The 13,904-nt window shown below is 45.1% G+C and overlaps 1 protein-coding gene across 1 annotated transcript in view; it reads right to left on the reverse strand.

The window, feature by feature from the left end:
- Nucleotides 1-4,338: 4,338 nt before the first annotated feature.
- The window catches only part of mgll (monoglyceride lipase), a 31,337-nt gene continuing 21,771 nt past the window's right edge, over nucleotides 4,339-13,904 (reverse strand). The window contains exons 5-8 of the mRNA XM_080015525.1: nucleotides 11,501-11,611; nucleotides 10,255-10,344; nucleotides 8,982-9,197; nucleotides 4,339-8,675 (exon numbers count right to left, since the gene is read on the reverse strand). Of these exons, the coding sequence (XP_079871651.1) occupies nucleotides 8,571-8,675; nucleotides 8,982-9,197; nucleotides 10,255-10,344; nucleotides 11,501-11,611 (522 nt within the window). The 3' untranslated portion in view covers nucleotides 4,339-8,570. The remainder of the gene's footprint in view (nucleotides 8,676-8,981; nucleotides 9,198-10,254; nucleotides 10,345-11,500; nucleotides 11,612-13,904) is intronic.

Below are 13,904 nucleotides of genomic sequence, written 5' to 3' on the forward strand. Positions count from 1 at the left end.
GATCCACGGACACTTTGAGCAGCGTGGCCCCGCCCCCACCCGACGCTCGGGCCAGGGGCGGGGCCGCGCGACGCTTGACAGTGATCGACGGCCGCTTCCGCCACTCACGACGCTGCGCGTCTTGGGGGGGACGGACCCAATTAGGGGTGCGTTACGCGACGAGGGCGGGGCTTGAGGCGGGTATATTCGGAGCCCGCAGCAAGGCCCCGCCCACCACACCTCTCTTCAGTTAAAGAAAGTTAAAAACAAAAAAAGGAAACTTGACATGGGGGTTGATTGGTGTGAGGTACATACATGAGAACTAATATTATCACATTTCATCCTTTCTTTTTCTAAATCTGTGACAATTTTACGATAGAAATAATTAAATGTAACTATTAATTCCATTACTAATTCAATTACTGAATATAATAAACACACGGGATATTCATATGAGTGAATGACACAAATATTGAATATTTATCTTGGTGCTCTGGCAAGCACACAGTACATAATACTCAGTACACACAATCCGTCCCAAAAAAAGAGATCAATGCATCCGTAGTGTGCAGATCTAATGCCTTTAATGGGGATGAGCCCAAAAAAATACTTCCATTCCGTGTCCAATGTGGTAGATTTAAAAAAAGGCTTGTTGATTTTCTGCTTCCGACACATGTTGGATGTCTCCTGCGGCGCCGCCAGGTATTTAGGGCCCCATGAAACAATATCACATTTAGGGCCCCCATCAGTCACAGGCCCTTAGAGTTGTCCTGACCCCCCACCCCCCCAAAAGCATTCCTAATTATTTGGACTGTTTCCAGGCTCTGCAGAGGAAGGAGCTTGAGCTGCAGTGTTTGTTATGACATCGTGGGAATAAGGCAACAACAAGCCAGGAGGCTTGTTAATAATGTGGGTAAATGTGGGTCATGCACACAAGGGGTGAAAGCACGAGTACACTAAACGCTGAACTCAGTATTTTTTTCTCCGCCAAACATTTCCTTATGAATATTTGGGCTATTAAGGTGCATACCTGGGATGTGACGCGTCGTGTAGCCACACACCTCTGTGAAAAAGTCATGAATGGAAGTGTGTTGCATTTAAACCTCAAGTGCCAATTTAATGTGATTATAGAGACTTATTTCAGTAATAGATCATAGTTTTTACATTACATTGCATTTAGCAGACGCTTTTATCCAAAGCCACTTACAATTATTCAAACAGCGACGGACGCAGCCATCAGGAGCAATGCAAGTGTCTTGCTCAAGGACACTACAGCATGCAAGCAGGAGGAGCCTGGGATCCAACCAGCAACCAGCAAGGTGGCACGGTGGCGCAGTGCATTGCACTGCTGCCTCACAGCAAGAAGGTCCTGGGTTTGATTCCCGCCTGGGGCGCTGTTGGCACCGTGCTCCGGCGGGTTATCTCCCAAATAGGAGCCTTTCTGTGTGGAGTTTGCATGTGCTCACATGGGGTTTCCTCCACCTCACGTCAGTAAGGACCCCCCCCCCCAAAAACATGCACCCATTTATTTTTTTATCATTTATCACCTGGTCCTCGGGCGCGTCCACGTACGCTGCCCACTGCTCCTGGCTGTGCCCCCAGAGGATGGACAAGCAAGGATGGTTCAAAAGCAGAGAATCCATTTCACCGGCCACCATCAAAGCATGTGCGTGTGTGTGTGTGTGTGTGCAAGCATGTGTTGTAGTGTGGTGTGTTGCGTGATGAATAAAGAGTGTTTCTTCTTTTTCTTAACCTTTTAGATTACGAGACGACCAGCTGTAGCTCCTGAGCTACCATCCCCCAGTTTTCCCTGAAGCCGGGCCTGAAGTCGTTAGAGCGAATTGATTATCCTTTGGGAATATATATTTTTAATTCCACCACAAAGGAAGATTTAGTTTATTGAACGGATTGAAGCCACAACATTTAAAGCACCACTAATAACACAAATATTGTGTCTGTCCCCCTCGTGTCCCCAAAACAGCTGTGACCCATGGAGGCATGGACTCCACCAGACTCTGAAGGTGTCCTGTGTTATCTGGCATCAAGACGTTAGCAGCAGATCCTTTAAGTCCTGGAAGTTGGAGGTGGGGCCCCCATGGATCGGGCTTGTTGTTCCAGCACATCCCATAGATGCACCATGGGATCGTACCCTAACCTCGCCCATAGATGCTCCATGGGATCGTACCCTAACCTCGCCCATCCCCATGATGTAGAAGAAAAGGTGATTCATCAGACTGGGCCGCCTTCTTCCATTGCTCCATGGTCCAGTTGTGACGCTCACGTGTTCATTGTAGGTGCTTTCAGGGGTGGACAGGGGTCAGCATGGACACTGTGAGCTCCCATACGCAGCAAGCTGCCATGCACTGTGTGTTCTACACCTTTCTATCACAGCACCATTCACTTTTTCAACACTTTGTGCTACAGTAGTTCTGCTGTGGGATCCAACCAGACGGACTAGACTTGGCTCCCCACGTGCATCAATGAGGCTTGGACCCCATGACCTAGTCGCCAGTTCACCGGTCGTCCTTTCTTGGAGCACTTTAGTAACCACTGCACAGCAGGAACAGCCACAAGACCTGTGCTTGTGGAGATGCTCTGACCCAGTCGTCCAGCATCACAATGTGCTCCTTGTCAAAGTGGCTCAGATCCTTACGCTGCTTCAACACATCAACCTCAACAACTCAGTCTTCACCTGCTGCCTCATATATATATCATATATAACAGTATATATATATATATATATAATAATAACAGTATATATATATAATATATAATAGTATATATAATAAAAAAAATATATAATAATATATAACAGTGGATATGTAATATTAATATATAACAGTATATTTATAATAATATAAAACTAATTGCTCCTGATGGCTGCGTCCATCAGTGTTTGAATAATTGTAAGTCGCTTTGGATAAAGTGTCTGGTAAATGTAAATATATATATAACTGTATATATAATAATAATATATAACAGTATATATGTAATAATGATATATCCCACCTCTTGACAGGTGCCATTGGAACCAGATGATCAACGTGATTCACTTCACTTGTCCCTGGTTTCATGTTGTGGCTGATGGGTGTGTCTAAAAAAGGTAGTTGATCTGTTCATCTTTGGATGAGAAACATTTCTACTCAAGCAGAGATCCAGAGTGGGATCTCCCCTGAAGTCTGAGGGCCAAAAAAAGAAACCCGATCGAAGCAAAATTGGGGCATGCAACCCTGTTAATATCATCCCATCCCTTTCACCCCCACCTACTTAAAAAGCTGTGTTCTCCCACCTAATCCCCCTCCCCATCCCTGAAGGGCACCTCGAGCTCAGGGGTGACACCGCGCCCAGTTCCTGGAACTGGGCCTGCACAGAACGCTAAGCCTCTCCTGGGAGCTTCCACAGGCCACTGGATGCAGCCTCTCCCCTCCTCACCTCCTTCTTGCCTGTGGCGCTGAGCTATAATGCCGTTGCCATGGTCACAGTGGAGTCCAGAGACGCTCCCTGATTGGCTGAGGTCTCAGTCTTTTAACAACGTTGGTCAAAAAGTGGTCTCACGGCGCCCCCTGCTGACGACCGGACGAATGGAATTAAAGCGCAAATAGATCTATGGTAATAATAATAGTATTACTATAGATAATAAGAATGAAGCTTGCCATTTAAAGAACGTCGATTAAAAAACAAGTCATGGAAGGAGATAGGCATATTGTATTACATCTATCATCATTGTATTACATAAGTTTTTGTATAGTTTTTGACTGCAGAATTTACATTTGACATTTTTCCTTTTGCTTTGGAAATATAAACATGTCTCCCATGCCAATAAAGCCTTTTAGAATTTTATTTCAAATTTGTATTTTGAATTGATTGATTGATACTGACACTGATTCTGAGGGAAAGAAAGACAGAAAGGGAAATGGATGAAAGTTCAATTCATGGCATGTGTTTTACTGACTAGATATAAAGCAGCCGCAACCCGATCCTCGATTCATCCATGCACTCATTCATTTGAATGGCTGCACCCACACCCTGCACCTTGCCCTATGGGTCCGTGCTGTCCTACCGCCACCCGCTGGTGAGCATAGGAACTGCGTCTCCATGGCAACAGGGTCAGCCATCTAGTCCCCATTCTGCTGCATCATTCTTCACCGTCCACCCTGGTAACCATGGAAACCACCCCAAACAGTGTGACACTAAACTCCTCTGTGCTGCAAATGGTCACGGATGCATTTAAATATAAAAAAAACTTTATTTCAACATTTTCTACAAAAACAAACAGACAGAACAAAGCTGCATACCTAGCTTCATGAGTTTGGAGGTTATTTTGAAAAAAGTTGTGAAAATAATGAAGTCAAGCTGTAGTTGAACAGTCATATCATTTATTTATTAATGTCATAAACATAGTAACAAGTAGATTGAGTAATTCAGAAGTTATTTTTTTCCCTTAGCTGCACGATATACACCTTGGTACAACAGCAATTATTAATTTTAGACATCACATATGAGACCAACATGCCCAACCTCAAAGAAAAACCCCAAACCTGTAACGTGACAAAATGCCAGGACAACACGAAGCCCGTCACCATTGTTTAGTCAAGTAGTGTTTGAGCTATTTTGCGAAACGCAAGAATGAAAATTTTAACTGAGATCGTCCTCCTAATTAGGAACTAAACTGCCCTCATTCATTGCTTTAAGTATAAAAATTGTCTGATGTACAGTATGAGCCCCATGAAAACAGCCTCACACACACACACACACACAATAAGGCACGAGGAAACATGTGACCCCATCTCTAAAATGTTTCTATTTCTTGTCAGGTTGGTGACCCACATCACTTCAAACGTGTCAGAAAAGGAGGTGGTATGAACCTAAAAGAACAGAATAAGACGACGACGGCTGAGGCTGAAATAACGCTGGAGATCCAGTATCTGTTCTCAATTGCAACTTTCCTCATCCCTGGAAAGTGGATGAGACACTGAGGGCTGTACATATATATCTTTAAGTATTTAGAACGGATATAAAACTCAGATTCTTATCTCAATTGCAACTTTCCTCATCCCTGGAAAGTGGACGAGACACTGATGGCTGTACATATATATCTTTAAGTATTTAGAACGAATATAAAACCTGCCTTCCATGCTGCATCTTGGCTAAAAGCATGAAACAAGTTAACTGTATCAATATTGTATGTAAGATAAATATTATGGTTTGTAAAATATATTTTGAACCATTCTGAAAAAGGATGGAAAGGACTGCTCTGGGTTTCCAGCCGTAAAGGACAGATGTTCACGTGTTTTCATCTTTTTCTTTCTGCTCCTTTTGTGTCGTCGGCATTTGCTTGAGGATTAACTGAGTTAAGTCTCTCCCTCGGCGAGCTATAGCCTCATTAAAAAACAGTCAACTGCTGCTGTGCGTTCCAGCGGGCCGACGACAACAGCTCTATTCTGAGAAACAGTCGGAACGTCGCCATAAAAAAACAAAACAAAAAAAACAAACAAAGGCGGCCATTTACAAAGCTGCTGGGCGACGCAATTTGTCAAGAAGCGCTTTGAGCCACGGTCCATTTAGATGGAGCTGCTGCTTTGTGCCCCCTCCACCCAAAAGCACACATCACAATGCTTTCCAAACTTAATTTTTTTGATATTAGGAGTTAAATTCTATATATGATCATAAAACACTCAATATTCTGGTCACATAAACTGATAAAACTATCATATATTAAATACATTACACAAAGCTGATTATAAACCCTTTTAAAAAGATTAAATGAGCAAAATGTGGATGAGGGGCCAGGAGGATAGAGGGAGGGATGGATGGATGGATGGAAGGAAGGAAGGAGGGATGGATGGAAGGAGGGATGGATGGAAGGAAGGAGGGATGGATGGAAGGAGGGATGGATGGAAGGAGGGAGGGATGGATGGATGGATGGATGGATGGAAGGAAGGAGGGATGGATGGATGGAAGGAGGGATGGATGGAAGGAGGGAGGGATGGATGGATGGATGGAAGGAAGGAGGGATGGATGGATGGATGGAGGGATGGATGGAAGGAGGGATGGATGGAAGGAGGGATGGATGGATGGAAGGAGGGATGGATGGAAGGAGGGAGGGATGGATGGATGGATGGAAGGAAGGAGGGAAGGAAGATGGAAGGAGGGATGGATGGAAGGAGGGATGGATGGAAGGAGGGAGGGATGGATGGATGGAGGGATGGAAGGAGGGATGGATGAATGGATAGAAGGATGGATGGAGGGATGGATTGAGGGAGGGAAGGATAGAGGGATGGATGGATGGGGGCAACATTCTGTAATCAACCACAAACAAACTCCCCAGGAACTAAATCCTTGCTGACTTGGAGAGTTTTCTTTCTCCATTTTGATTCTCGTTGTGAATGCGAGTGAAGCTCTTTCATCTGCTTTGGTCTCTTTGGAACGCCATGTTTGCACACGGCTGAAGCAGCGTCAGGTGCCATGTAAACACCCTCCAGTAGGTGCTGCTATGGGGACGCTCTCCTCCTTCACGTCTCCATCTCAGTCATTCTCTCTTATCAACGCTGGCATAGATGCATGGCCACCTGAGCGCACCTTCAGCCTATCGCTCCACCTCCAACAGTGGCTCAGTGAAATCTTGAAGCTCAAGCTGGACATTAAAACAGAAATGTATCATCATGACATGAGCAACATCTGTCTCAGGGGCTCCAGGGAAGAGCAAGTGAGAAGTGGGAAGCCTCCTGCAGGAGCAGGGTGGGGCCAGGCTGTGACAGAACAAAGACACCCGTCACCACGGCAACTGCCGGGGGGGGGTGAGGAAGGAATGGACGAGGTAGAGTTGTATGGGGTGAGGCAAGGAGAGAGCGGAAGAAGGGGCGAAGAGAGAACATCAATATGAGGCAGTTCATCACCACCCTGGTGACAAAACAGAAGAATGTCAATCAAAATAAAGACAAAAACCTTCGACATGGACTGGCCTGCTGCCGTGGCAACACATGAGGAACGGTCACCGTGGTTACCGCACTCCCCCCGCAGGCTCTCCAGTGGACTCCCTTTGATTGTTGGGAGAGGTGGAGCTCGGTCCAGCATCCAGAGGATGGAGACGCTCGCTACGTCACCTCAGATCTGGCTCCACCTCTCGAGCCTGGAGCCTAACACCACGTAGGAGCCACAGAGCCACAATGTCGCCCTTGATCCAATTCCACAAAATGAAGTCGTGAGAGATGTGGCTGCTTGGCCATTAGAAACATGGATGGACAACTGATGGATGGATAATAGATAGATGATAGATGGATGGATGATAGATAGATGATAGATTGATGGTAGATGAATGGATAGATGGATGGTAGATGGATTATATATGGATGATAGACTGATGGATGGATAATAGATGGATGATAGATGGATGGATGGATATTCCTGTAGGTATCTCTCTTCGCAAGGAGATAGGAATGGAGCGAGCCAGTGAAAAGGTTTCTTTCAGTGTCGTACAGTATCTGACATGTTTAGTCAGAGATGTCATTAGCGTCATACAAATCACAGATTCACTGCGGTGCTGTAAGTTCACAGTTCATAAAATATCTCTGAGTAGTAAAATACATACCATAAATGACCAACTCTACCAAACCATGGTTTGTTTGATTCAAAGTGTGGGCCAGGGCTGTGTGAAGCTTATTTGTGAACACACAATGTGTTTGTACTGACCATCTGTCTTCTGGAACCGAAGCTAAAAAAAACATTGTAAGGGAAGTCAGGATGTTCGTTCCCAAGTGTAGACTACATTTCTAGACAAACAAACAAACTCGAGTCAGGTTTCCCTCTGTCATAGAACAAAATAAATGTCTAAATGAATCTGGGCCAAACAAATTACGGAACTTCATGCTTCCTGGTCATTTGGGAAAACTGACAACAAATTGTTGGTTGAAGTACTTGGTTTTATGCAAACTTCATCTTCCAAACAATGATGGTGAGAGCGAGAGAAGTCAGAGATTGTGGATTAAAGGGCTGTGTAGGGGGGTGGAGCCTGGATGTGGTATAAAGTACAGTGTTGAGAGGCGGAGCCTGGACGTGGTAGAAAGGACAGGGTAGGGGGTGGAGCCTGGACGTGGTAGAAAGGACAGTGTAGAGGTGGAGCCTGGATGTGGTATAAAGTACAGTGTTGAGAGGCGGAGCCTGGACGTGGTAGAAAGGACAGGGTAGGGGGTGGAGCCTGGACGTGGTAGAAAGGACAGTGTAGAGGTGGAGCCTGGATGTGGTATAAAGTACAGGGTAGGGGGTGGAGCCTCGATGTGGTATAAAGCACAGTTTTGAGAGGCGGAGCCTAGATGTGGTAGAAAGGACAGGGTAGAGGTGGAGCCTGGATGTGGTATGAAGTACAGTGTTGAGAGGCAGACCCTGGACGTGGCAGAAAGGACAGTGTAGGGGGGTGGAGCCTGGAAGTGGTATAAAGGACAAGGTAGGGGTGGAGCCTGGATGTGGTATAAAGGACAAGGTAGGGGTGGAGCCTGGATGTGGTATAAAGGACAGGGTCGGGGGCAGAGCCTATGAGTCTGGACATGATATAAAAGGTAGCAGAGTGTGCGTAGCTTAGGCTAGGCTAGGCTAGGCTAGGCAGGTATTCGCTCTGTGATCCATGTGGTCACCTCGGTCAGTACGGACTCAGACACTTCTGGAAGCTCGTGGTGAAGGGAGTGGTATGCTCCCTCGTAAACCTAGTGAGATGATGAGGACACAAACACACCAAAAAAAAATATATATATATATTTAATCTAAATAAAATGTAACAATTATGCTCACTGTACCTTTAGTACAGTAAGTTGTAGATGTAACTTTGCATATTCGCGTATAAAAAAAGATTTCATGGGAGCCCTGGTGAGCGGAACAGGATCAAGACAAACCAACATTGTAACCAACCCCCCGCAAAAAATCAAACCCAAACCACCTCCCATAATGTTCCCCATATACAAAAACAACATTAAAATCTTCATCAAAAGTCACCTATGGGCAAGGGATCTCACCTTGAACTTCTTGTCCGTGCTGGTGGCCTTTTCGTACATCTCCCTGGAGCCCTGGATGTCGCATAGTTTGTCGGCGTCGCCGTGGAGGACGTAGAAGGGCCAGTTGATGGACGGTAGCATCCTCTGGATGCGAGCCCCCACTGCCATCAACTGCAGGCCGAATGACACCGTCGGCCCGCTGTGGCAGATCAGCGTGTCTTTTTCGTACACAGCAGCCTGGGGGAGAGAGAGAGAGGGGAATATAAAAAAATAAAATAAAGAATAAAAAGAGGTGACGAGGTTACATAAGGAGAGTTCTGGTTGCAGTTACTGTAAGAGAAAAATTAAAATTGGAAATGATCCATATTGTTAAGTGCTGCTGATGTATAATTCCATTAACAAATAGTCACTGCACTCTCTATAACGAGTTTCAAGTTTATTTATCAAATGCACTGAAACACTTTGAGTATGACTGGACAATGAAATGCTTGAATAACATGTTTCCTCAGCATATATAATAATATAACATTTATATGTCCAATTGGCTCTTTCTTCAAGCTCTGAGTGCTGCTGCCTTGGACAGTGAACCCTAACCGAAGTAGGTAGAGCACGTTGTGTCATTGTGGTGTGGGGATGGTCTGGGTTGAGCAGCCACACCTGACCTGGATCTAGGTGATTGGGATCAGGGTGGCTGCATACCTGTTGCTTGTTGATTGCAGCAGGTTAAAACCTCCATCCCCACACACACTCAGGATAGGAGCCCTGTCATGACATGTTCTATCTGCTCCTGGCCTGTTCCACCTAGCCTCCTCTCTACAATAAACTGGTTTCTACAACCCATCGTCCTCTGTGTCTCTGTCTTAGGGCCGTGAAAACGGCGCTTGGGTGTCATGTCATGTCTTTCAACGTTCATAGCTTTTAAGGATTTTGTCTTCACAGAAAATAAGGAACATTTTATCCTGGATAGTTCTTTATCCTGTCTCACCGTGGCCATTATGTTCTTTAAAACAACATGCAAATATGAATAATCTCATCCCGCGATGAGTCAACTGGACGGACTACCAGCGAAAAAATGGAAAACTAAGATTGGGTATGTGACACCTCACCCAGTTGGATTCAGATAGTAGTAAGTAGTGCGCACACACACGCACACGCACACACACACACCAATCTATTAATAAGTAAAATGCAACATGAAATGCACAGGCACAAAACAGAGGCACAGAGACATACACATACGTGCTAAACAAATGCACATAAATACACGGACATGCAGATCAACACACATCCGTACCTGTTCCTTGTTCCGTGTCACCAAATTGCTGTCCAAGTTGCCCAAAACCAATTGAGGCATCAGGCGGCTTAACACCTTGGCAATGAAAACCTGGAGACACCAAACCAACATTTCAGTGCACGTCAGATTCCAGATTTTCTTTAAACTCCAGATTTACGGGCTTTGTTTTTTTTCCTTTCCTTTCCTGCCAGTCACTAGGCAACGGTGGCAGCAAACTCAAAGAAAGTCTTTTGTTGATTTGTCAAACACATAGTCTGACATTGGAAGATGGTTAATCCCACTCAAGTGATACTTGAACTGATTGTTGCCACGCAAAGCAGATAACAGGTGCGAAAAGGTGCCGCTCATGATGTTGGCCACTGCTTGAAGGACTATGACTCGCTGAACAAATGGATGGCACCGATGAATCAGGAATTAATAGAGGACTCAAATAAGAATGACAATCTGGATTTGGATTTTGGAGAGGAGGTGAGTCAAGGTTTAACAGAGAGAAGAAAAGGGGAGAGAGGGGAAGGAGAGCTAAAGCAAGTGCCAAAAGAGAAAGAAAAAAGGTTGAATGTGAGAAGAGGTGAAGAGAACAGATTGAGATAGATCTTTCCGGCTGGCAGTGCAGCGGTACAAGAGAGAAAATGATAAAAATGAGTGGAATATAGGAAAGATGAGAGAGAAGTTGGAGGATGGGGAGGGGAATGGAGAGAGAGAAGAGTAGCATAAATAAGAGAAAAGCAGGTAGGGCAAGTCAAGTTTATTTGTGGAGTACACAGACCGCACCAAAAATGTACACAGCTTCTGTGACGTCACCCTGTGTTTCTGAAGAGATGGTTTTAAGCCCTGAGTTTGGGTTTACACTTGGTATCTTGGCAGAGAGCAATAGTGAATTATTTTTTGATTTTGGGCATTTTGGTGTGCTGACTGTAGGCGACAAGAGTCCCTATTGGATATCACCCCGCCTCTCTATCAGAGTTCTTGCTCAAACACAAATGAGAATCTTTCTAAGTTTGCTAGATTGATGCTGACGACACTTATAAGACAAATAAGCCAGGTGATTTGACATATTTATGGTATAATCAGGTATGAACAGTTATTCCAATGAGCAAAAAAAACGCATTGCCGACAATTTCAACGGTTTGTGAAATTTGCCCAATGACCCCAATTCACTTTGCACCCACTGTGCTTTAAGTTCCCCCCAAATGGCCATTTTGTGAGTGCAGTGTGTCTTCCCCTGGTAAACATCGCTGTGCCGTACCTTAAACGATGAAGCCGTCTCTGGGTGAACCTTGACGTAGGGAGCTATCAGCACCACGCCAGCGAAGTCATTGGGTCTCTCCTCCGCTGTCAGTATACTGATGGCTCCACCCTGAAGGAAGGAGAACACAGCCAATGAACAAAAATGAAACATCATCAAAATTTTGTTTACCTTTTGTCAATCACGTTGTTGTTTATTTCTATGTTATTTGTCCCAACAGTGGTGATTCACACCGTTTTGGAGAAGTAATGACGATTAGTTGTTCATTGATTGAAACACGGTATGATTGTTCTTCAAAAAGGGGGGATTTGGTGGCTGTCACGTAGAACGCAAATGCTTTTGCCATCTCACAGGTCATCTAAATGAGAGTTATTGTAAGAGGTTCATGATGATTTATAGAGTGGCTTTACAGGTTGAGAATTTGAACTCTGCTTGCCGATTCATCCTGAATGCAATGGCATCCAAATACTTCTGTGCCCAGAAGGAACATTTAAGTTTGTAGAAAATGAAAATAAGTAGTAGATAGTAATTTAATTATTACTAATTCATCCCTGTAAAGATATACATCATCCGCTATTGGCCCATCCTAACAATTAGGAGCTACCAACTCCAGGACTGGAGCCAGGGCCTGGCTCAGCAGCAGGAGTGTATACCCAACACGTCTGTTGATGTGGGCGGAAACCTGAGCCAGAGGGTCACCCACATAAACACAGGCGAACAAACAAACCCCAGACAAGCTAGGTTCCAACCCTGGATCTTCTTGCTGTTAAGCAACAATGCTAACGTGGCTGGAGATTGGATGCGACTGTTTTGTTAGCAGGTGAATTCCGGGAACATTCCTTAGACAAAGGATTGTAAGTTACTTCACTGACTAAATTTGAATTAACACACACACACACACACACACACACACACACACACACACACACACACACACACACACATATATACACACACACGGGTGTGTGTGTGTGTATGTACATATGTGTGTATATATATACACACACAAATATATGTATATATACACACATATACTATATATGTGTGTGTATATAGTATGCATGTATATACTGCACACACACACACACACACACACACACACACACACACACACACACACACACACACACACACACACACACACACACACACACACACACACACACACACACACACACACACACACACACACACACACACACACACACATTTGACTTTCGGGTGAAATTTATGGAAAATGTAAAACGCTCACGCTACAGTGATATTATATCATGAAAGTAGGGCATTTAAGTAGAAGATGCAATGGTGATTTCCTCATCTCAAACAGTGTATTGAAACAAAAGCCAACAACAGTGGTGGGTTTACCACAACAAAAAAATGTCAATGTCTCAATAACTTGTCATGTGCCCTCGAGCATCAATTACAGCTTGACAACGACGTCTCATGTTCACAAGTCAACTTATTGTCTGCTGAGGCCTGGCCCCCCACTCTTCTTAAAGGGGGCCCTCAGGTCATTGAGGTTCTGGGGTACACAGTTAGGAGCCTCTACACGGCCACTCAGCTGATCCCATAGGTTTTCTATGGGATTCAGGTCTGGAGAAAATGCAGGCCACTCCATTTGAGGTGCCCCAGTCTCCAGCAGCCGTTCCCTAATGATGCCACCTCCATGAGCTGGAGCGTTGTCGTCCATGAAGATGAAATGAGGCCTGTGTTGTTCATGCAGGGGCACAATGACTGGATGAATGATGTCATTCAGGTAGTATGGGCTTGTCACTGTACCATTCACAAAGTGTAGGGCAGTTCTGTATTGACTCGACACACCTGCCCACACTGTAACACCACCACCACCAAAGGCTCGTCTGGTGACAACAGTGGCTGATGCGTAGCGCTCTCCTTGAGGTCTCCTTCATTTCTGCTCAACATGAATCAACTTTCATCAGAGAACAGCACTGAGGCCCCTGGTCCCTCGTCCAGCATCAACGCTGCCTGGCCCCTGCAAGACGATGATGACTTTGCCTGGTGGTGTGGTCAGGTACCCTTGCAGGTGGTCTACCACGATGATGGAAAGGGTTTTGAATGGTCTGACGTGACACTTGGTGCCTCTCACCTCCCTTAAATGTACATGGAGTTGAGTGGCATTCATCATCCGATTCCGCAGGGCACTGTTCACAATGAAGTGGTCATCAGTGTAGGATGCGGCCAAAGGACGTCCACTTCTATGCCTTTCGGTGACTCTTCCAGTCTAACTCTGTTGCAACCTGCTGATGACACTCTAAGCTCATTGGCCCCTTCCCTCTGAGAACATCCTGTTTGAAGCCTCGCAAGGCAAGGTGCTGTTGATCAGTTGTTAGGTGTCGTCTTGGTGACATGATGTCAACATGTGAACAGCATGATGAAGAGGACT

This window comes from Zeus faber (genome assembly GCF_960531495.2).
Source record: "Zeus faber genome assembly, chromosome: 15".
Taxonomy (NCBI): domain Eukaryota; kingdom Metazoa; phylum Chordata; class Actinopteri; order Zeiformes; family Zeidae; genus Zeus; species Zeus faber.